This window comes from Saccostrea echinata, unplaced genomic scaffold, assembly GCF_033153115.1.
Source record: "Saccostrea echinata isolate AGI-Se365-2 ecotype Australia unplaced genomic scaffold, CSIRO_AGI_Sech_v1 ptg000014l, whole genome shotgun sequence".
NCBI lineage: Eukaryota > Metazoa > Mollusca > Bivalvia > Ostreida > Ostreidae > Saccostrea > Saccostrea echinata.
The window spans coordinates 15,222,501-15,244,701 of NW_026889763.1; the positions used below are offsets into that span (position 1 = coordinate 15,222,501).

At 33.6% G+C, this 22,201-nt stretch overlaps 1 protein-coding gene across 1 annotated transcript in view; it reads right to left on the reverse strand.

Annotated features, from left to right (window-relative positions):
• LOC133186525 (uncharacterized) overlaps nucleotides 1-22,201 on the reverse strand; it is a 34,993-nt gene that overhangs the window by 11,043 nt on the left and 1,749 nt on the right. The window contains exons 2-3 of the mRNA XM_061321758.1: nucleotides 21,182-21,363; nucleotides 20,771-20,888 (exon numbers count right to left, since the gene is read on the reverse strand). Coding sequence (XP_061177742.1) covers nucleotides 20,771-20,888; nucleotides 21,182-21,363 — 300 coding nt within the window. The remainder of the gene's footprint in view (nucleotides 1-20,770; nucleotides 20,889-21,181; nucleotides 21,364-22,201) is intronic.

Here is a 22,201-nt window from a genome sequence, read left to right on the forward strand (position 1 = left end):
GTAATTGATGCATTATTCTGAAATTGAACCCTTTACAATATTCTGAAATTGAACCCTTTACACTATAACAGGCTGATTTTATCAAAGTTGTAATTCAATGATCAATAAAATTTATTTTCATGACTACACTCTTTACGTCTCTTAGTCATTCAAGACGGGTTTCATTTTGTTATCATCGATTCTAGATCCAATCATATTACTCTTTTAAAATAATTTTTGTATAATACATTAATATTTCTTGTTATTTCTTTTATACCTTACTCAAAATGAAATAATTTAGAAGATCTATAAGATAAGAAAGTGGTGAAAGAAATCGGGGGATCGCTAGTAAGTATAACGGGGATAAATCCATCACTGTTCTAATTAAAATTTAGCATCTCTTTTTTGTGAAATCTGAAAAACACCGAATATTCGAATCGTAAATTCATATTCAAATATTAACTCTTCAAATGAATATTCGAATGTTCGAACATCCCTAATATATATATATATACATATATACATACATGTATGTATATATATATATATATATATATATATATATATATATATATATATATATATATATATATATATATATATATATATATATATATATATATATATATATATATATATATGATTTTCAGCGATTCTAACTCTAAAATATTACTCTTATATTTATGAGTCAAAGATAAATGCATAATGTTTTAAGGGATAGACAGAACATACCGTGAGTGTCACTCTTAAATAATGTCACTGTCGAATTCACAATTCCAAAACCAGACTCAAAAATATGTAATGGCTTTGGTGGAGACTTGGGTATTGAGATTCTAAATTCAAAAGTGAAAGACGCAGAAGATGGCAGAAACTTCGTATAATTGTATTTTTCATCTAAGCATGACCCTGCTAGCGATGAATTGCTTACTTCGCCGCCGCTGTTTTGGATCCCCATACGACAGGTAATCAAGGTCGGTCTTATATTCACTAAAATAAATAAATAATTGAAGAAAAACAAAGATGAACAGCTAAATTATGTTAATCTATAAACATAGTTCGCAAATGCTTTAATTTCTCAAGTTGTTTTCCTTTTGGTATTTTTCCCAACTGGAAAACTTTTTGTTACTTATCATTTATTTTTCTAAGGCAAATCAAAACAGGACTTACGCTGACAAACTTTGTGCGATTTTGAAGTTGACAAGGTGAAGCCATCCTTACAAATACAGTTCTTAGCAAGATTTTTATCACATTCACCCGGCCAACACCAATTCTGTATCCATGAGCATGTTGCTGCAATATAATAACTAAAATACGTTAATGTATGTTTCAGTGCTTTTCGCATTATACGATATTTGAAAAGGCTACTGATCTTTCTGTTTCAGAAAAGTGTTAGGCCTTCATTTTCATACTGAATTGTCTACGGATTTTCCCTGTTTACCCGATCATAGAGAGTGTGACCGATCGACATGGGAAGCTTACTCCTCCATGGCACCTGATCTCACCCCTGTTTTTTGTTGGCTCTACTTATAAATTGTATTGTGTATATAGACTTTTGTGAAAGATCACTGTTTGTTATCTTCACATTTTATCAATTATACTCAATTTTCCAATTACCTCTCATTAAGAATACAATGTATTATACTACCAACCATAACATTCTCGATGGTCGTCGGAATGATAATAAATAGAATGTTCTGCATCATTTTTTTCCTGAACACATTTTGTGCAGTAGTAATTTTCTCTTCTTGTGCAGCGAACAGTGGCGCAATTTTCTGGTTTCACACACGCTAAAAATCACAAAATGTTTTACACCAGTTAGACAATGTTGTTTAAATACACATTATAAGAAAGGGTTTCTGATCTTCATGATATGAAAAAAAATTGCAGATACTTAACACATGTAATTCAGGAGATAAATGCCATAAATAAGTCATTACATAAATAGGTCCACCTTATTGATAGACAACACAGATATATAATTTTGAATCTTACCATTTTCACATCGAGTTCCATAATAGTTCGGAAGGCAGTCGCAAGAAAAGCTGTTTATAAGATTACGACAATAACCGCCATTTTCACAAGGATTACTATCACATTCATTTATATCTGAAAGTATATAAGAACTGAGCTGAAAAAAGTTGGCCATTCATTTGTTTTCTTTTAAGTCACCTGAGTTACTCAGGTGGCCTATTACGATCTGTTTTCGCCCCTTGTTGTGCGTTGGGTGTCGTCTGTCAACATTTGAAAATTTTCAGCTTCTTCTCTGGAACAGCTGAACCAATTTCAACCAATTTTGGCGTAGAACATCTATGAGTGAAGAGGAATGGAAATTATGAATTTTGTTTGTGGAGCGGGGTTAAAACCATCGAAATTAGTGCTAACTTTAGAATCTTCTCCTTAAGCAGACATCGAGCAGTCAAATTATTGGCATGATTGTAATAGGCATTGAGACCTCTACCAAAACTGTGAAATTCATGGCTCCCGGTTAAGGGGTTCTAGAGTTAGGGTGGGGCTATAATGATTATACAGTGAAAATACAAAATTATTTAAACATCTTCACTCCTCGAGCTTCTGCATATAAAGCAGATAACTAGGTGCATGAATATGATGATCAAGGTTTCCTCTTCTAAAAGAAATTTATGGCCTGTGTGTGATTGGTTCTACAGGAGTAGGACTCTATCAATTATATAGTAAAAGTGCATTATTTTTTTGAAAGTCTATTTCTCTGCTACTGGGTATTTAGCAAACAAATCAGGTATATATTTATGATGATCAAGGGTGCCTCTTCCAAAATTGTAAAATATGTGGCCCCGGGTTAGGGGATCTGTTTGATTCTGTAGTGAATATATGTATTAATTCTTTGAAAATCTTATTTCTGTTCCTAGGTATTTAGGAAAACTATTATGACGTCACGTTAAAACAATTCAATTGAATCTTGATGAATAAATACAATATGTTCTTGTTTATACACACTCAAATACTTTTGCTTCTCATAAATATTGTTAAAATAAATCAATGTGCAACTTATCCTGCCATTAAAGCACTTAGCGATTGTAGAATGAAAGCCAGCTTGATCTCGCTGTACTGAGATGACGTCACCTCTTAGTTTGACACGGTTTCTCTGTACTTAAGGCGTGGATTTAGCTTTTATCTTAGCTTGTAAAAATAAAGAAAAATAATACGAAAGAAGCATAATTGGACCAAAATAGATTTTTACTGAATGTACTGATCAATATTTTATCGTTTAACTAAAATAAAAAGGTGTAGGTTTTACATAAAGCCGTAGGGAGCACAGTTATACGGGAACGTACTAGAATGACAGGTTTAGCCCCTTGAAAATATCAAAAGTTCAACGATATCCGCTTCACTATAAACTATGAGTTTTTAAACACATGTAGCTACTATCTCTTCTATTTTGAAAAGTGCTGGGAGCTGCTCGTGCGCTGTTGACTTATCCGCAAATTAACATTATTTCATTGTGTCGTACATCTGTATAGAAAGTTCATAGAAAAGAATGCTAATTTTTATACAATTCCTGAGCATGAGGAAGTTGCTCCCAGCACTTTTTATATTAAGGAATGTGTCTCAAAGAAAACAGAATAAATTTTTTAGCGAAAGATACCCGTATATTGCTTAACTTTTACGATCTTTATAGTAGTACATATATTTTCTAATTTTAAACCTTCACATGACAAACAGCTTATGTAAGTGATGTCACTTTGGCCGAACTCAGCAGAGACTCGATATATAAAAATGCAAATAGCACAATCACCATTCATCAAACCTCATGCTGTTTAGAAAAATATTTACACTGTATTCATTTTCCATGGGCGTCCTTAACCTAGCTGCGCAGAATATCAATATTGACCGAGGCTTCGCCCATATTCACTACCGAAAGCGTCCATAATTGTTTATTACATTAAAGTCCGGATTTGAATAAATAATACATTGAAGGTTGCATGAGGACACCATTGTCATTAACAAACTTCTGTATTTGAAAAAAAATGTCCATATTAAAAGTTATAAGATCTGTATTTTCCTTTCCCCGTGCGTAAGACATCGAAATGTTTGGAAAATAATCCTAGCATAGGTTTGCCTAACATTTTTCCTGCTCAGATACACAGCTAACTCCGGTCGTTGCAATAAGACTGTTTCACGGTAACTGCGGTACTGCTCTTTTGCAGGGCAAAATGATATAGTTTGGTGAAAAATGACGCAAAAATAGTTGTTAAATAAACGTCATTTGATTATAATTTAATTTTGTTTGTATTCTAGCCTCTGATTGATTAATATCCAAAAAGGAACACAAATTATTTCTGTATAACCTGGTTTGGTATGGGGACACACCCCCCTGACAACCAGCTGAATCATCTGTATCCATACAATCCTCTCATTTCCAGTCCTCGGGATTCATGGAAAATTCCAGATTTAATAAATGTACCTTTAAATTCAAACAATAATTCGATCTTACCACATGTAACCAAACAACATGGCTGCTATGCCTATGTATCAGTTTTTACCTCCCCTCGATTCCCATCACTTCCGTTACTTCCGTTACTATGGTTGTATTATTGAGCGGCAAATTTGAACTAATAAAAAGTAACGAAATTTTACACCCATAGTTATTTAATGATTTTAAAATTAAATTATAAGGAATGACTCTAATTCATGGCCAAATTATTCGAGTATAACCTGGTTTGGGTCAGTTTACGCTGTTTTATAATCCGCTTCGCGGATTATAAAGCGTAAACTGACCCAAACCAGGTTATACTCGAATAATTTGGCCAAGAATTAGAGTCATTCCTAATATCTATCAACAAAAACTTCGCCACACGTTATTATTTTGCCCTGCAAAAGAGTAGTACCGCAGTTACCGTGAAGGGGCTAATTGTCTACAACGTTGATTGAGGTGTTGATTGTGGCGTCAAAATGCCTCTGCAGGCGCACTGACCCTCCGGTTAATCCAGTTAATAAGTAGTATTATGAACTATTTGTATTTGTATAGATTATAAAGGGACTATTAATTCACTATATAATAGCATACAATAATGGCCCCCTTTTGGTGGTGGTGAATATGGTTTGATATTTACCCGAAACATAAAACTATATTAATCAAGGGGAAGCCGATGTCAATATTGATATTCTTCTGGTGAATATCAAACCATATTCACCACCAAAGGAGTCCATTATTGTTTTATTATATAGTACGGATCCGAATATATAAATCATTGAGGCTGCATGATGACTACATTTGCATTAACGAACTTCTGTCCTAGAAAAAAAAAATGCCCAGTTACAAGTGATAACTTCTGTGTTTCCCTTTCGTAGAATGTAAGACATCATTTTCCGTCGAAATATTTGGATAATGATTCGGCGAAAGACTTGCCTAGCGTTTTTCCTGGTTAGATACACAGCTGGCTCCGGTCGTTTCAACTATTGTTTACAACGTTACTTGAGGTGTCGTTTTCTGACGTCACAATTGCCGTTGCATGCGCTCTGACCCTCCAGTGAATAAGGCCTCAAATCCGGTGAATATGAAGTTATGAACCGTTTGCGTTCGTATAGATTTTTATAGGGACTATTGGACTTTTTCGAGAAGCGCTGACTTTTATAGTCGACGGCTTATTTTTACAGTAGGACAATATAAGGAAGCTCTTTTGCGATATAAATATTTAGCTGAACAATTAATTTAAAGGTAATAATGGGTAGTTTCAAAGGACATATTATGTTGTCTAGGAATGGAACTGCAATCACCCCATCTTCAACCCCCTCCCTTTTTACCATGACCAACTCTTGTCATGTTTTCCTTTCGAAATGCCGCAATCAAATTTTCAGTCTTGGTTACTTTCTTTGTTTATCTATCATTTTCAATTTTATATGTTAAAAAAATTGCTAAATATAATACTAAAGATGAAATATGGAAAGCACTTTTGTTAAAAAATTTTGCTTGAACAACAAGTAAATGCCTCCTATTAATAAATTATTCTTAGTTGTGATGAAATATTTTCTTCATTTTAATACAAAAAGGAGATTTTATAACAAATTCAAAATATCCTTATATGTATTTTATTATGACACAAATATCATAAAACATATCAATAAACAAATTGTAAAATCCCAGTCCTACTCTGTTGTGTAATTATAAAAAAATTATCTTTGTGAGATTAGTGTTTTTAAAAGAATTTTAAAGAAATTTCTGTTTTAGTTACCATAGCAACATGTTTTTTGGAAATAACAAACCTATATAAAAAAATTATCTTGGAAAAGTCTATTTGAACATCAAACATTATCAAAATCGGACCAAAACCGTTTGAGTCGTATCATTTTGAAAGATCATTTTGAAAGAATTTTAAAGAAATTTCTATTTTAAGTAACTACGGTAGCACCGTTTGACAAAAAAAAAATTGTCACATAGAATTATCTATCTTAGTATTCTCCAATCTGTATTGACTGTAGTAGGAGTAGCGTAAAAAAAAATCAAAATGCTCTCAGTTTTAAGTAACCACGGCATTACTGTTCATTGAAATCTAAAACTGAACGTAATTTTGTATCTTAGTATGGTGTACTCGTGTACAAAGACGTATAAAATGCACCAAGACTGTTGGAGGAATAGCATTTTTGATAAAGTTTGTAGAATATTTATACCCGCACTTTCTAAAGAAAGTTCGGGTATATTGTTGTTACTCATGTCTGTCCGTCCGTCTGTCCGTCTGTCACACTCTTCTTTCTCAAACTCCTCTTACATTTTACACAGTAGCCTAATCATGGTTGGTGGTGTCATGTAAATATGCAGAATTTTTATTTTCACCCTGGGGGTCAAATGGGGGTCGAAAAATGACGGTTTTTTTATGCAAAAAGCCTCTGGTTCCCTGAACTCCTCTTACATTTTACACAGTAGCCTAATCATCTTTTGGGAGATGGATGGTGGTGTCATGTAGATGTGCAGTAAGGTTTCGGAATTTTCATTTTCACCCTGGGGGTCAAATGGGGGTCGAAAAATAACGTTTTTATGCAAAAAGCCCCTGGTTCCCTGAACTCCTCTTACATTTTGCACAGTAGCCTTATCATCTTTTGGAAGATGGTTAGTGGTGTCCTGCAGATGTGCAGTAAGGTTTCGGAATTTTCATTTTCACCTTGGGGGTCAAACAGGGGTCGAAAAGTGACGTTTTTTATGCAAAAAGCCCCTGGTTCCCTGAACTCCTCTTACATTTTGTACAGTAGCCTTATCATCTTTTGGAAGATGGTTAGTGGTGTCCTGCAGATGTGCAGTAAGGTTTTGGAATTTTCATTTTCACCCTGGGGGTCAAACAGGGGTCGAAAAGTGACGTTTTTTTTATGCAAAAAGCCCCTGGTTCCCTGAACTCCTCTTACATTTTACACAGTAGCCTAATCATCTTTTGGGAGATGGATGGTGGTGTCATGTAGATGTGCAGTAAGGTTTCGGAATTTTTATTTCCCCCCTAGGGGTCAAAGGGGGGTCATATTTTTAAAAAAAAAATATTTAACATGTTTAAACACCCTGGTTCCCAGAACTTCCTTTATATTTTATGCACTAGCCTTAAATCATGATAATTTAGAAGATGATTGATTTTGTCCTGTGGATGTGTAAAATGGTTTTAAAATTTGCATTTCCATGTGGATGGCAAATAGGGACAGGAAAAAAATGGCCCCTCCCTAACCCATGGGGTCATGATTTGTACAAACTTGAATCTACACTTCTTGGGAATGTTTCCATATTAATCATGCTTTTGTTGTTGTTGAAAAGAAGAATTTTGAAGATTTTTTCCCCCTTTTATTCCTATATAAAATATTGATCCCTGACCCTATCCTTGGAGGTCATGACTTGAAAACTAGAAATATGTCCATAGGACATAAATGCCCCGCCGAATGTATATTACTAATGCAACATGAAAATTTGTATGAGTGTATGAAGTTTGATGAGAATATCTTGAACAGTTTCTTTGAAATTGAAACTAAAATTAAAAAAATGGATATAGATGATAAATTCTCACCAAATTATGTATAAGTGCATGCTTACATAAAAATATCTTAGATTGTTTCTTTAAAACTAAGCAAAATACAAATTAAAAAGAAGGGAGGTCAAGGTCACAGGAAAGTGCAAGGTGAAAAGTTTTTGATGCAGTTGAATAGCCCTCACTAATACATATCAGCATAGTAGGTTTGATAAAAATATCTTGAATGATTTATTTAAAACTGAGCTTAACACTTATTTGAGAAAAGAGAGGTCAAGATCAAAGGAAAGGTTGAGGTCAAAATGTTGATGCAGTTGAAAAGCTTACATCAGTATGTATTTACTATAAGCATATGAAGTTTGATAAAAATATCATAAATGGTTTATTTAAAACGTAGATAAACACTAATTAAAAAAAGTGAGGTCAAGGTCAAAGGAAAAGTCAAGGTAAAAAAAGTTGATGCAATACGTTCTATTTCCATTAGTAAACTCTTCAAAATTAGAGGCGCGTTTGGTCGTCTGACAGGGACAGCATGGCGTTGCGGATAATACAAAACATGCCAATCTCAATCCAATTTTAAATGTTAAATGTACTTGTCACTCCAATTAAAGAATAGAAGAACTAAAAGACATATGTCAAAGAGCAAGAACCCTAAATTTATCATCCATTAATAAAAAATACATTTCCGAGGCATGTGTATTGTATTAAGATGTACCATACGATAAATAGATACATACGATCAACAATAGATATAAATTGATATCGTTGTCATTCCTACTCTTGATGTATATAAAGTCCACAACAATAAAATATTTTATTTGCATTTTCTTAGGAATTGTTCATCGACATTCAACATATTGTTTACATGTTTATGTTACGTTTGTCCCAGAAATCCCGCGAGATTTGTATGTTTTCCGACTTTTTCACAAAAGAGCGCACTAAGAAGTTCAACTCTTCCATAGTGGAAATAGAACGTATTGATAGCTCTCAGTAGTATATATCGGCATATGAAGTTTGATAAATATATCTTGAATTGTTTATTCAAAACTGATCTAGACACTAATTTAAGAAAAGTGAGGTCAAGGTCAAAGGAAAAGTCAAGATCAAAAAGGTTGATGCAGTTGAAAAGCTTACATCAGTATTTATCAGCATATGAAGTTTGGTTGAAGTCGGACATGACAAACACTATATGCCTCGGCCATATTCATGGCAGGGCATAAAAAACTTGAATCTACACTATATGAGGATGTTTCCATATCATAATGATTAACAAGCAAATTCAAAGAATTGTGGTCCTCTGCTTTCCGTGTCCTAGTGGATGGGATGCCATTATTTATGACATATTGTTTCAAATATGCACCCCTATCAAATGTCATTCAAAAGTATTCACCAAAGTTAAAATTTTTGAAAATTAGGTAAAACATCAAGGTCAAGGGGTAAAAAATCATAGCATGCTCGGAAACATATTGTTGCATGTAATGTACATGTCAAATATGAAAGTCCTATCTCTTCTCAATCAAAAGATATAAAGAAATATAAAATTTTTGAAAAGTAGGTTAAACTTCAAGGTCAATGTCACAGAGTCGAAAGTCATGATATATTTAGAAAGGTCTTGTCACAGGTAATATACATGTATTATATGAATGCCCTATCTTTTCTCTTTCAAAATGATCAATTTAAAATAATGTTAAATTTTTTTGAAAAGTAGGTCATACTTCAAGGTCATGGGTTCAAAAATCATAGTATGTTTAGAAAGTTCTTATAGGTAATGTACATGTTGTATTTGAAATATGAAAGCCCTATCTCTTATTATTCAAAACTTATGACCAAGGTTAAATTCATTGTGACAGACGGACAGATTGACAAACGGACAGACTGACAGACAAATGAGATTTAATGTCCTCTAGGTCCCTTTCGCGAAAACGGATGACAATAATGCCCTTGCTGTTCTTGAGAAGAAGATTTATGATGGAAAAAATCTTCTGCATTTTTCTATGTAAATCATTGAATCCCCATATGTGACCCCACCCTACCCCAGTGGGTCATAATTTGAACAAATTTGAATCAACACTAAGTCTATGTAAAGAAAGTTTCAACTTTTGGGCCCAGTCAGTGGTTTTTGACTTTTTTAAATGATACCACCAAATTTTCACTAATTCTTGATTATCCCCCCTTGAAAGAGGGTGTGACTCTTCAGTTGAACAAACTTGAATCCCTTTTACCCGAAGGTGCTTTGTGGCAGGGTTGGTTGAAATTAGCCCAGCGGTTCTAGTGAAGAAGACAAAAATGTGAAAAGTTTACAGGCGGACAGGTGGATGACAGACAAAATGTGATCAGAAAACCAGAAAAACTCAAGTGAGCTAAAAACACAAGTACTTGGAAAGAGTTACAGTATTTGAAAAGCGGTTTTTTTTTCATGCATTGTTTTCAGAAGCTGAAAAGGTATGACTTGTATCCATGTTTAAAAAAACTTCACATTTAAGAAAACAGTATGATTAAAAATAGTTAATCAAGGTGCTTTGAGCAAAATAAGCTAAACTGGTATAGCTAATTCAACCACAGAGCTTAGTCAATTTTAAAATGCACACCTTTTTCAACTCTTAATGATTCTTAAAATAAATATCATTCATTTCTGATTCAAGGGAGAACTAGAGATATGACCAGAAGTATATCCGTTGACTAATAAACATGTACATGTATATTGTGTTTTTTAAGTCATTAATGTTTGTTTGTTGTTAAATGTCCCTCTCGGGAATTTTTCACTCATGTGGAGACACCACCACTTAAAATTAATGTAGACGTACAAGCCGGATTTGAGGTTAACATTCATTATAGGAGTTTTCAACAATTAAGACGTAAAGAGATAACTCCTTCCCCTCGCCCCTTCCCCTGTTTGTTCATGAAACTAATACTTTGTTTTGACATAAAAAATGTGAATATATACAAATAGTTTAATGGTCCATCTCTTTGAATGATTTTCATTCCTAATTCTACATGGGTTGACCCAAATTCATGAATGAAATGTCAAGCAATCTTATCATTGATGCACTTTTATTTAATTTGATGTAGTCATATTGCGAACATTTCTAGTTCATTAAGAGAGTGGGGATGACCTCCAAGGGTTCATAACCTTAAACCATTAGATGTACAAAACAAAATAACACAAGAAACAAAATTATGTATAGTCAATTGGAAAAGTTTTCTACTATTTTGGAGTCACATGATCATTTGTCATTTCAGGGACTGGGAGCGGCTAGGGAGATTGGACCCCCCCCCCCCCGGAATTTGCAGAGTTATTTAAATAGGACTATATACTGATTTACAGAAGCAAATAAAAAATGACTTTGGACGCCCTCCCCCCCCCTTTAAAAACATGAACCCCACCATCATTGTGTTTATTTTGTTTGTTTGTTTTGTTTTGTTTTTTCCCGGAAAAAAATTCCTGGATCTGTGCCTGTAACTGGATGTAATGACGACAACGGGAGATAACTCTTCAGAATGTGAAATTCGTCTATTGTGGCATTCGATGATCTTTGATCCTTTTTAAACTTTTACCTAACCATTTGCATTTCGGTTATTTTACCCCAATCAATACTTAAACTTGTACTTACCGACTGTCATAAGCTCTGTCAACTTCATGAAATATAATCCAATTAAAACATAGAATGAATTAATTTCTACTGATATACATGTAATGATGTTTACACCACGCTGCACCATGTGCAATGATAATGGTAAATCTAGTACTAGTAGGGTGACGCAAGCCCAATGTGATGTAGAAATTTTCAAAAAGGTGTTCACATACATGTACAGTACAAGAACAAATTTTAAATTATCATAACAAACGATGTTTTAACATAACTTTGCCATCTAGGCCTATTTCCAAAAACATACAATTTGTGTGTGTGTGTGTGTGTGTGTGATTGGGGGGGGGGGGGGGGAGGGGCTGACAAAAATGATTGGGTATGGCTTTTCAAGGAGGTTTTTGCCTAATCAAATACTAAATAAAAAGTTTGCATATTTTGATAAATTCATCAAAAACGCTATTACTAAAATAATATTATTTGTTGTTGAGAAAATAAATTTAAAAAGTTCCAATTATGGGCCAAAAATTTATATCCTCCTTTTATAAAAACCTAATTTACATCATTAATTAAATTCTGTTATTTCAGACTGGTAATGAATTAAGTAAAGGAAATACCAATAAGAGGCTCATAGGTCACATGGTCACCTGAGCCTTTTACACATGTATGCTCGAATTGACGAATACATTGTAAATGTACTTTGTAAATTAAAGAAATATTTTGACTTTTTCCTTGGTAAGCCCAATATGCAGGAGTGTGCATTTAGAGGCAAACACCTTAGTGCGGGTATTACTGTCTCAGGACAGCATCTAGTTACTTTTAGTAACCATGGCCCTGGCAACATCATTCTTTGTGCACCAAGTCATTGGAATAAAACCAAAGCTATAGAAGAAGTAGCGGTTTGAATGAATTTCACAAAAATATCTTTTCTTAGTAGAGTCTACTTGTGCGACAAGTATTAATGAAATTTGATCAAGGCTGAAGGAGGAGAAGAGTTTTGAAATAACAAATTTGATTCTACACTATGTTTGATTGATTGATTGTATGTTGTTTAACGTCCCATTCGAGAATTTTTCACTCATATAGAGATGTCACCATATACCGGTGAACGGCTTCAAATTCTGACCTTTAATCGGCACTCAGGGCCATTGAGCAGTGAGGGATCTTTATCGTTCCAACGCCTGCCGTGACATGGGGCCTCGGATTTTAAGGTCTCATCCGAAGGACCCGCAACTTTCACTTCAAAGTGCCGAGCGCATGACGAAGGAACAGTTGCTACCCATTATTTATCGACTTAGGTCAGTCGCAGCCGAGATTCGAACTCATGACCACCCGATCACGGAGCGAGCGCTCTACCGACTGTCCTACCATAAACGGTCACTATGTTATGGAGCTTTCGCTTAAGGACGACGTTTACTCACATGACAAAAAATTCCACTGATAAAAACGAAAAACCACCTATTGTACATTGTAGACATATAATGGTAGTATTATTATTCACTTCCAAATAACTATGTCAATGACCTACTTTTCATGCTAGTGGCCCCGAGGTTTTTCTCGGAAAATACCTCAATTTTTCACACTCTGTCCAATATTTTCTTCACTCACAAAATATTAAAAGCAACCAAACTCTTTCAATAACGAAATATAATAGGAATCGAATAGTTTTGCTAAATGTAAATAAGCAATTATAGTTTGAGCCATAAATTTGTGAATTATTACATTCCGAATTTCCTCTGTCAGTTTTCTAATTTTTACCCGTTTTTTATCCAATATTTCAAAAATCTGAATGATAAGAACTCTTAATTATTTATGGCCCCAGTTTACTTTTGTTGCTCTTATTCTGCTGGTATAAAAATTATATGAGGTCAATGATCAAATTATTGAGATATGTTGTCTGGAGTGGTTTTCGTTCATATTTTTGAAATTCTTCATTGCATGTCATTTAATTATTTTAAATAATACAGGGACTTTAACATAATATTTGCAAAATTATGCTTAAAAACACATAGAATCTTAACTTTGTGAATGATATTGCAAGAAAAACAAATATTATAAAAATGAAAAATTGAAGTTTAGTCCGAATTTCCTCTGCATCATTACATGATTTATTTTTGTTCTTGCATATTTTCTACAAATAATAAAATATTAAATTTTTAAATTGATATTGAGTTATAACTTGGTTATTTTGCTTATTTAGGACATTTTTTTATTTAACATGTACTTTATAGCATTCCGTTTCTCTCATTCAAAACCCTGAGTAAACATCATCCTTAAGTTTCATTTTTTTCTTACCTAGTGGCTCTTGAGAAGATTTTTGAAGATTTTTTTCCCTTTACATTCCAATGTAAAACTTTGTTTCCTTTTGTGGTCCCACCCTTCCCCTGGAGGTCATGGTTTAGACAAGCTTGACTTTGTGATGAAGTTTCACATAAGTTAAACAATGTTAAAACTTTTTGGACCAGTGGTTCTTGAAAAGAAGATTTTTGAAATATACCATTCAATTTTCACTCATTCTTTTCTCCCCTTGAATGAGGGTTGACCCTTCATTTGAACAATCTTATTAAATCTCCTTCATCAAAAGATACTTTGAGGCAATTTTGATTAAAATGGCCTGGCAGTTCTTGAGAAGAAGATGAAAAGAATTTTTGGATCATTCGAAATCACAAAATTTTACCAAAATCAACAACAAAACAAGATGTGTTTGTGAAACACTATGCACCCGGCGGCAACAAAGTTCGAAAAAGCTATTTTTAGCGTATAGGTCACAGTCAAGGTCACAAGGTCATTGACCTTGGTGTTATTTGAAAGAACTTAATGAGTGAAGTATGCATACCAAATATGAAGTCTCTATCTCCTATGGTTCAAAAGTTATGGCGAAGGTTCGAAAAAGCTATTTTTAGCATATAGGTCACAGTCAAGGTCACAAGGTCATTGACCTTGGTGTCATTTGGGGGGGCTCAATTAGTGGAGTAAGCATTCCAAATATGAAGTCTCTATCACTCATGGTTCAAAAGTTATGGCGAAGGTTAAAGTTGACAACAGACAGACAAACAGACAAACGGACAGACAGGACAAAAACAATATGCTTTTTTTTTTACCCCGTTCTATATCTTAACTTATATTTACCGCCTGTTATTGGTGTAGTAGAGGTACTTTTATTAAAAATAATAAAAGTTGAAATGATTTTAAATGAAATAAAATAAATATGAAATATAAATTAAATAAACTAAATAAACTATTTAATATGTTATAAATGCATAAATGATAAGTTTTCTATTAAAGTTTCATTCTGTTCATTCTTTACTAACATGGGTATTTAGTGACATAGTTATACACCCCTTTGGATCCACACCTGTACATATACTTTTACATGACCACACACACATCTATTGGTCAGATTTTGAAATGGATAGATTTCATTGGTTGTAAATTTGGTCTTTGTGGGGTACTGAGTTTTATTCAGATTTAGCTCAAGATTTCATGGTGTAAGACATACAGTTTAAGCTGCTGACTTTATTTATTTCTGAAGACCTAAGACAGTTCCTGAAAATGTAAGTTTTTACCTTTTTATGCCTTAAGATATGTTTTCCATAATATTGTGTTATAAAGGTGGAAAACAGAATATTTTACTTTTAAATGTTAACATATTGAATTATCTGTCTGTATAATCAGATGTAGATAAATCTGATGGAGTTTTCTTATTAATTAATTTGTATATATACTTAGAAATATTTTGATGTGAATATTTTGATAAACTAATTTAAATATATATTGGTTATGAGAAAGGTATTTGTAAAGAACAAATCCTGATTATTTTATTTATTGTACATAGGTAACACCATAAGTAAACCATATAAATAATTGAAATTGGAGAAAGTTCAATTCCATAAATTGGTATGTCTATCTGTATTTATATTTTTATGATTTGTAAAGAAACATAAAAGAAAGATAACTCTTCACAAGACTGTTAAGAGTAATTATGTTGTAAGAGTTAACTCCCTTGTACAGAATATCTTCATTTTATCATACGTAGTTAAATTGATAAATATGATAATTAATTGTAAAAGGGAAGACAGATAATTTGTTATATTTTTATGATCAGAATATTAGATAATTGATATATTGTTTGTACATATTTTTATGACGCAATTTGTATATTGCAGGACATTTCCATTATTCCATTAGTCCATTTTCCATTATCCATTTATCATCAACTAGACATGTCACCATAATAAAAAGGAAAATTTAAAAAGCTACAAGTGTGTTTTCCATCATTGCCGGGAATACCCGCTACATTGGTACTCCTACTTCATAAAATATAATCCAATTAAAACACACAATGAATGAATTCCTACTGATATAATGATGTGTACAACGTGTGCAGTCAAATAATGATAACGGTAAAACTAGTATAGGTAGAGTGACGCAAGTTCAATGACAGGCGCTGGTCTAGAAATTTTCAAAAAAAGTGTACATGTATAACATTTATATTATTATCACAAACGATTTTTTCTATATAACTTTGTGTAATCTATTCCAAAGGAAAACAGGCAAACTTTGGGTGGGGGTTGGGTTTGCCAAAATTGATTGGGTGTGGGTTTGGAAAGGGTTTTTCCCTACGCAAATACATTGTGTTTGATGAAATATCAGAACAAAGCTTCGCTTTATCAACACTTTCATATTACTGTTAAATACATGTTATCTACATAAACGTATATATAAATTGTCTGTTAATATTTGTTTGTTTGTATGTTGTTTAACGTCCCTCTCGAGAATTTTTCACTCATATGGAGACGCCACCACTTGCCGGTGGAGAGCTGCAAATTTTGTCCTATACTCGGAACATAGGTCCATTGAGCAGTGAGGGATCTTTTTCGTGCCAGCACCTACTGCGACACGGGACCTCGGTTTATACAGTTTCATCCGAAGGACCGGTCTCCACGTCCCACAGTGGGATTCGAACCCTCGACGTAAGGATCAACTCCTTACTCCGCGACTCTAGAGCAGACGCTCTAACCACTGCGCCACGCGGGCGTGTCTGTTAATAAAACGAAAAATCAATGTTGTGTCCGGGGTGTATGCAACCTGTTGGACCCGATGTATATCCATTAAATTGAAAAATAGGACAAAAACATACCTCAACCGCCTTCGAAAGCATACACCCCGTGCACAACATAGTATACACCCCCGCATATTGAGACCACACACACACACACACACACACACACACTCACACACACATATATATGTGCTACTGCAAAGGAATTTCCGAGATATACGTTAAACTTTTAAGCCGTTCGTTGCTCGAGTACGACTAAGTCAACCATTTTTTATCACAACTCATCTACTTATTGACGTCATTTTCACATTGTGACGTCACAAACATAGAGCAAACATAGCGTAACGTGACCATCAAAAAATATTTACATTTGCTATGATTTTCTACTAAGCCAACTGTGAAATTGATTTGAAAGTCATTTTTGTGTATATATACACGGTGAAACTCGCGTTAAAGTGACGTCACAATGAGACTACAGAGACGTGAATAAAAATTTAACGATATAGGGCAGCAAGAAATTCAAATATTGAGTATATTATTGGTGCTTTTAAACTTGTAAAATGTAAATATAAGGAATGTTTTTCAGTTTAGTGTGAATTATTGGTGTGTAAATCACAGAGACCTCCACGTAGGCATATTTTTCATGAAGCGCTAGCGCGCTTCATGAAATATGCCTACGTGACAAGTCTGTGTGATTTACACACCAATAACTCGCACAAAACTTAAAAACATTCCTTAAATCTAAAACAGCTTTTTTTTTATTTTGATGACGTCACTTTCGGTCCGGAGTTTTCCGCGAATTAGTGATTTTTTCAGGGTCAGATTGTCCTTAAGTTTTCTAATAAACCACTTTTCACAAAAACCTGAAACATTCAGTGAAGAAAGAGCAACATATATAGATCTGTAGTACGCTGTTCACTTGCACCGAAAGTACCAAACGTCGACGCTCGCTATGGCCCGAAAAAATACATATTGATAATTTCAGAATTTTTATCACTTTTCCTAAGATATCTCTTTACCTGTAAATATTTCGTTAAAGCATATAGAACAAAAGTAATGCAGAAACAAGATCTTTCAAATGATATCACAGAAATGGGCTGGCACCTAACATAAGAGGATTAGAGGGGCCAATTTTTTTTCTCGATATCTCAAAAAGTATTTGGAATTTTAATACATCAAAGACGTTCAAAATCACAAATAGCGGCTAGTGAGATTGTCAAAGTACGTAGAATGACGTCATTTCCGGCCAAACAGGAAGTTGTCAAAATTGCTTTTTTTCCACAAATATTTGCATGGAATTGAATCATTAATGTCACAGAGTTCATATTGTTTTTCATATCGAGTATCGTCTTCACCCAAAACTCCCCACCTTACTTTCTGTCAATTGGTGTCACTTCCGCTAAAGCCTTTGAATATTTCTTTTGCACATATCTCAGAAAAGAAAAAAACTAGATGAAATCCCGCGGGGAATTGAATTTATGCCACTATCGACAGAAACATTCCAATAACATATATTGTAGTTTCTGCTGACTGCCTACAGGCTTATAGCAGGAAGGAATACTTTGTTCAAAATCCCGCATTTTGCTTTGGAGCAGAAGTAGATGTACATCATTACCCCCCTTTTGTAAAAACTTGAAAAATAACAATTTCATTAATATTGACGTTTATTGTGAAACCTGTTATACTATGTTATGGATGAAATATATGGAGATAACGAACAGTATTCAAGCTCAAAAGTCCATTATACAATACAAAATAGGAGCAGAGCAAACACGGACCTCCAAACATCAGAGGTGGGATCAGGTGCCATGGAGGAGTGAGCATTCCCTGCCGACCGGTCACACCCGCCGTGTGCTCCTTGTCATGATCGGGAAATAATGGGAAAATCCGTCGACAATTCAGTGTGTAAATAATGGCCTAACAATTAGTATTAGTCAGTCAGCATTTGACTCAATGATAAATTGTATTTGCTGACAAGGTCATTGTATCGACCATAGAACTTACGAAATGATGACTTTAAACGAGACAGCTGATATTCTTGTTTCATCAACTTATTTGTCAATAATTTACCTCGTTTTAAAAATTGTACATACGTAGAGCATGCTCTTGCGTATCGAATTAACTGAGAGATATATACCCCGTATGCAGGTGATGATATTGTACTTCAGATGCTCTTATTTCATTTCCGTCAAGGATAAAAGCAGCGATTATGCACATTTTAATGATAAATTGATTTTTTTCTTTTCTTGTTTTTGGTTAACATTAGGTTTTAATGTTCTCTGAATAGGCCGAATATTTGATACGAAAGACTTTATTCAGAAAGAAAAAATCAAATGTATTGATTAAAGCACAAAATTTTAACAGCTTTAATTGCATTTGAACAATACCTTATTCATTAATTTTTCTTAATTAGCTTTTCATGTAAGTGAATTTATTACGAAGTACAAATTGTACTTCGGGTTCGTTGCCACTATATTCTCAGCGAGGAATTTACAAATTTTACCGAAAACCTACTAATAGTCTTTCGATATATAAATATATTCACAACTTATAGTGTTATCAATGATTTGCCATTATTTCAATGACCATTCACACTTTTTTATGTTCATGCAGATATAATCGCCTCGTTTTTCTGTTTAACATCGGGCTCAATGCTATATGATGTTCTAGAAGTTTCTGTCAATATTAAGATCAGTGAATGACGAAGATAATTTGCACATTTCCCTTTTTGATCGGTTATCACAACTTACTTCTTTTATATCATTTAAGGAGGCTGGGGGGTCAACAAATTAACCTTCAGATATAACTTAATTTTTTAGATATGATATCTTAAGCTGTCAACTATCATTTGGCAAATTAAAATTTGATCATTTTTGTATATCTTTATATGGAGCTCTTCATCTAAAGGAGATCATTATAGTCTGAAAATGGCCACAACCACCCAGCCCTCTTAAATAAGATTTGATTGAATAATTCAGTGATGACGTTTTATGAAATCAATAAACGATTGCTTGTTGTCAGTTTCATTAAAAATTGTCACTAACTTAGATCCGCCAACCGGAACCGCCACCGTACTCACGTTTTTGCTATTTCATGGCTGTTTATAGAAAATGAAAAAAAAAACACTTTTAATTCAATGTACGATACTAACTATGCGAGTGAAATCTGAATATAGTTTACGGACGTCATCTTGTATCTAGTGTATCCATAGAGGAGTTAATAAGAACCCCAGATGGATTTATATTGGAACTGTATTTTCTTCTTTAACACCTATTTGGACATGAGGGGACTGGCAAATTATTTCGTTGCTTTTCATTTTTATCATTTCCCCATTCGTCCTTCCACAAAAAATATAAGTAAGGCTGAAAAAAAATATAATTCTTTTTTTCTCTAAAAATTGCTCGTAAATAATATTTTTATTTCATGGTTATGACATGGCAGGGGTATACTGTAATTTTTTTTTTTTTTTTTTTTTTGAAAATTTGGCTTTGAAGCGAAATAACTTGCCACACTTATAGCGCCCTCTTTCTTCTCAATGAGCATTAGTATACAGAGGATACTCAATGTTTTGAAGTTTGATCTGGAATTAATTTCACGAATAAGACAGAATTTCTTGATATATTCACGAGTGCGAGTGTCTCACGAGTGGAATAAATTCCATATCGAACTACAAATCATTGAATTTTCTGTTTATTTCATTTTCTTTGATTTCCCATTTGTCTCTGTCTTTTTGTAACACATTGGCATAGGCTGTGAGTTTGAAGTAATAGTTAAGCGGTTGAAACGTCATAGATCGAATACATTGAAACAAATTTTAAGAACAATTTGGGAAAACTTTGGCAGTTTTAGTTTCTATCAGGATGGTTTATTTACTCTATCTTATGGCAGGCCAGGGAGTTTTTTGCAACATTCTTTATGAAAGGGAACGCATTTCTAATCAATATTTTTTTTTATTACGCCTAAAACTCCATACCCAGTGGTTGCGCTAAATTTTGAATACGCCAATTTATGTACACGTACAGTATCACTTTGATATCCTTTCACACAATGACAGAATATCATTTTCAATGTTGAAAAAAAAATTAATGTTTACAGATGCATATTGTAAGAATAACAGAGTTAGAGCGGGACAAAGTTATGAATACACTATAGAAGGAAATCGAAATACTAACCCTCACAACCAACGTGGTAATTTTTCAAATTGCTACAATGATTAGCTTCAGTCGTGATGCACCTATATCCAGCTCCACAGTCACGTTGATCACATAGCCTGTTTTTCATCCAACCACACTGTGTGAAAATAATTTTAATGTTTAATACGATAAATGTATAATTTAAAATTAAAAGCAAGAAAACAGAGTTCACATAAAAAAAAATTGTTGCAACTTTCCGTTAAAAAGTCCAAAAGATGCACACATGTGGATGTGATATATCGTATCTAAATTTTGATAAATAATATTGCATATTAATTGTTGAGCTCTATTCTCCATGATCAATTAGGTAAAATAGTATAAAGTCACGTTACATATGTATTTTTATGCCCTTTTTTGAATACAAAACGATAAATAGATTTTTAATATTACCACATCGTTTCCCATCTTGTAATAAGCTAGATATTCCCTCACTTCCTCGTGATCACAACCTGCTGACTCGCTGCATTCTTCGTTGATATTTAGGTCAGACAGATCCTCTCTCTTGACTCTCGTTGGATGTTTTTCTAGAAATGTCGATGCCTTTTCTTTGGAGGTAAACAGTTTTCTTTTGGCTACAATATATTTTTATATACCATTTTGGAATAAAGGATGACTGCACTTAACGCCTGTTTTTGGGTCTTTTTCGGTTGCTTCTGTTGCTTTTATATCTTAACCTTGTCTCACTTTTGTATGTTTATGAATGAATACTGTCAATTTGGAACCACATTTAAATCATAAAATGATTTTAGACTGTGATACAATAAAATGATTTTATGTTTTTTGTCCTTACTGCTTTCCAAATATAGTGAATTTACACTTACCTGCCCTTGATTGAACATTAGATATACATGAGAGGTGGAGCTAACATTGTAAGAATGGGTCTAAAATTAGACTTGATAAATAACAATGACATGTTTGGAAAAGCGAACGTGATCACTCTTTCCAATCTCCCTCTACATTCTGGATGGCACAAATATACTACTGACAAAGGTTTCAAAACGAAATTAACAATATGAGCACGTCAATGTAATTAAAGCAGATTTTATATCAATGCCAGATGACTTAACGTGTTCGAACACAGTGTCCTAGTTAGCACAAAACATGCTACCTTACAAGTCACGTGATGGAATTTAGTATTCACAAAGTTACCTGAGGTAAGAAATCACGTGGTGAATTATAATATTCCGCATGTCAAAATCCTTGGTTACAACACAGAGAGCGAATGTAAGAAGAAGCAGTTTGTTCTCTTTTTAACCATGAGCGCATGTTTGTCTATTAATCTCCTTTTGACACATTATCATTTATGCAAATATACAACTACTGTTAAACGTAGAACAATAGACAAACATGCGCTGATTATGTATAAAGTCAGCAAAAAAGTGGGCGTCCTCATTATCGAACGGAGATTCA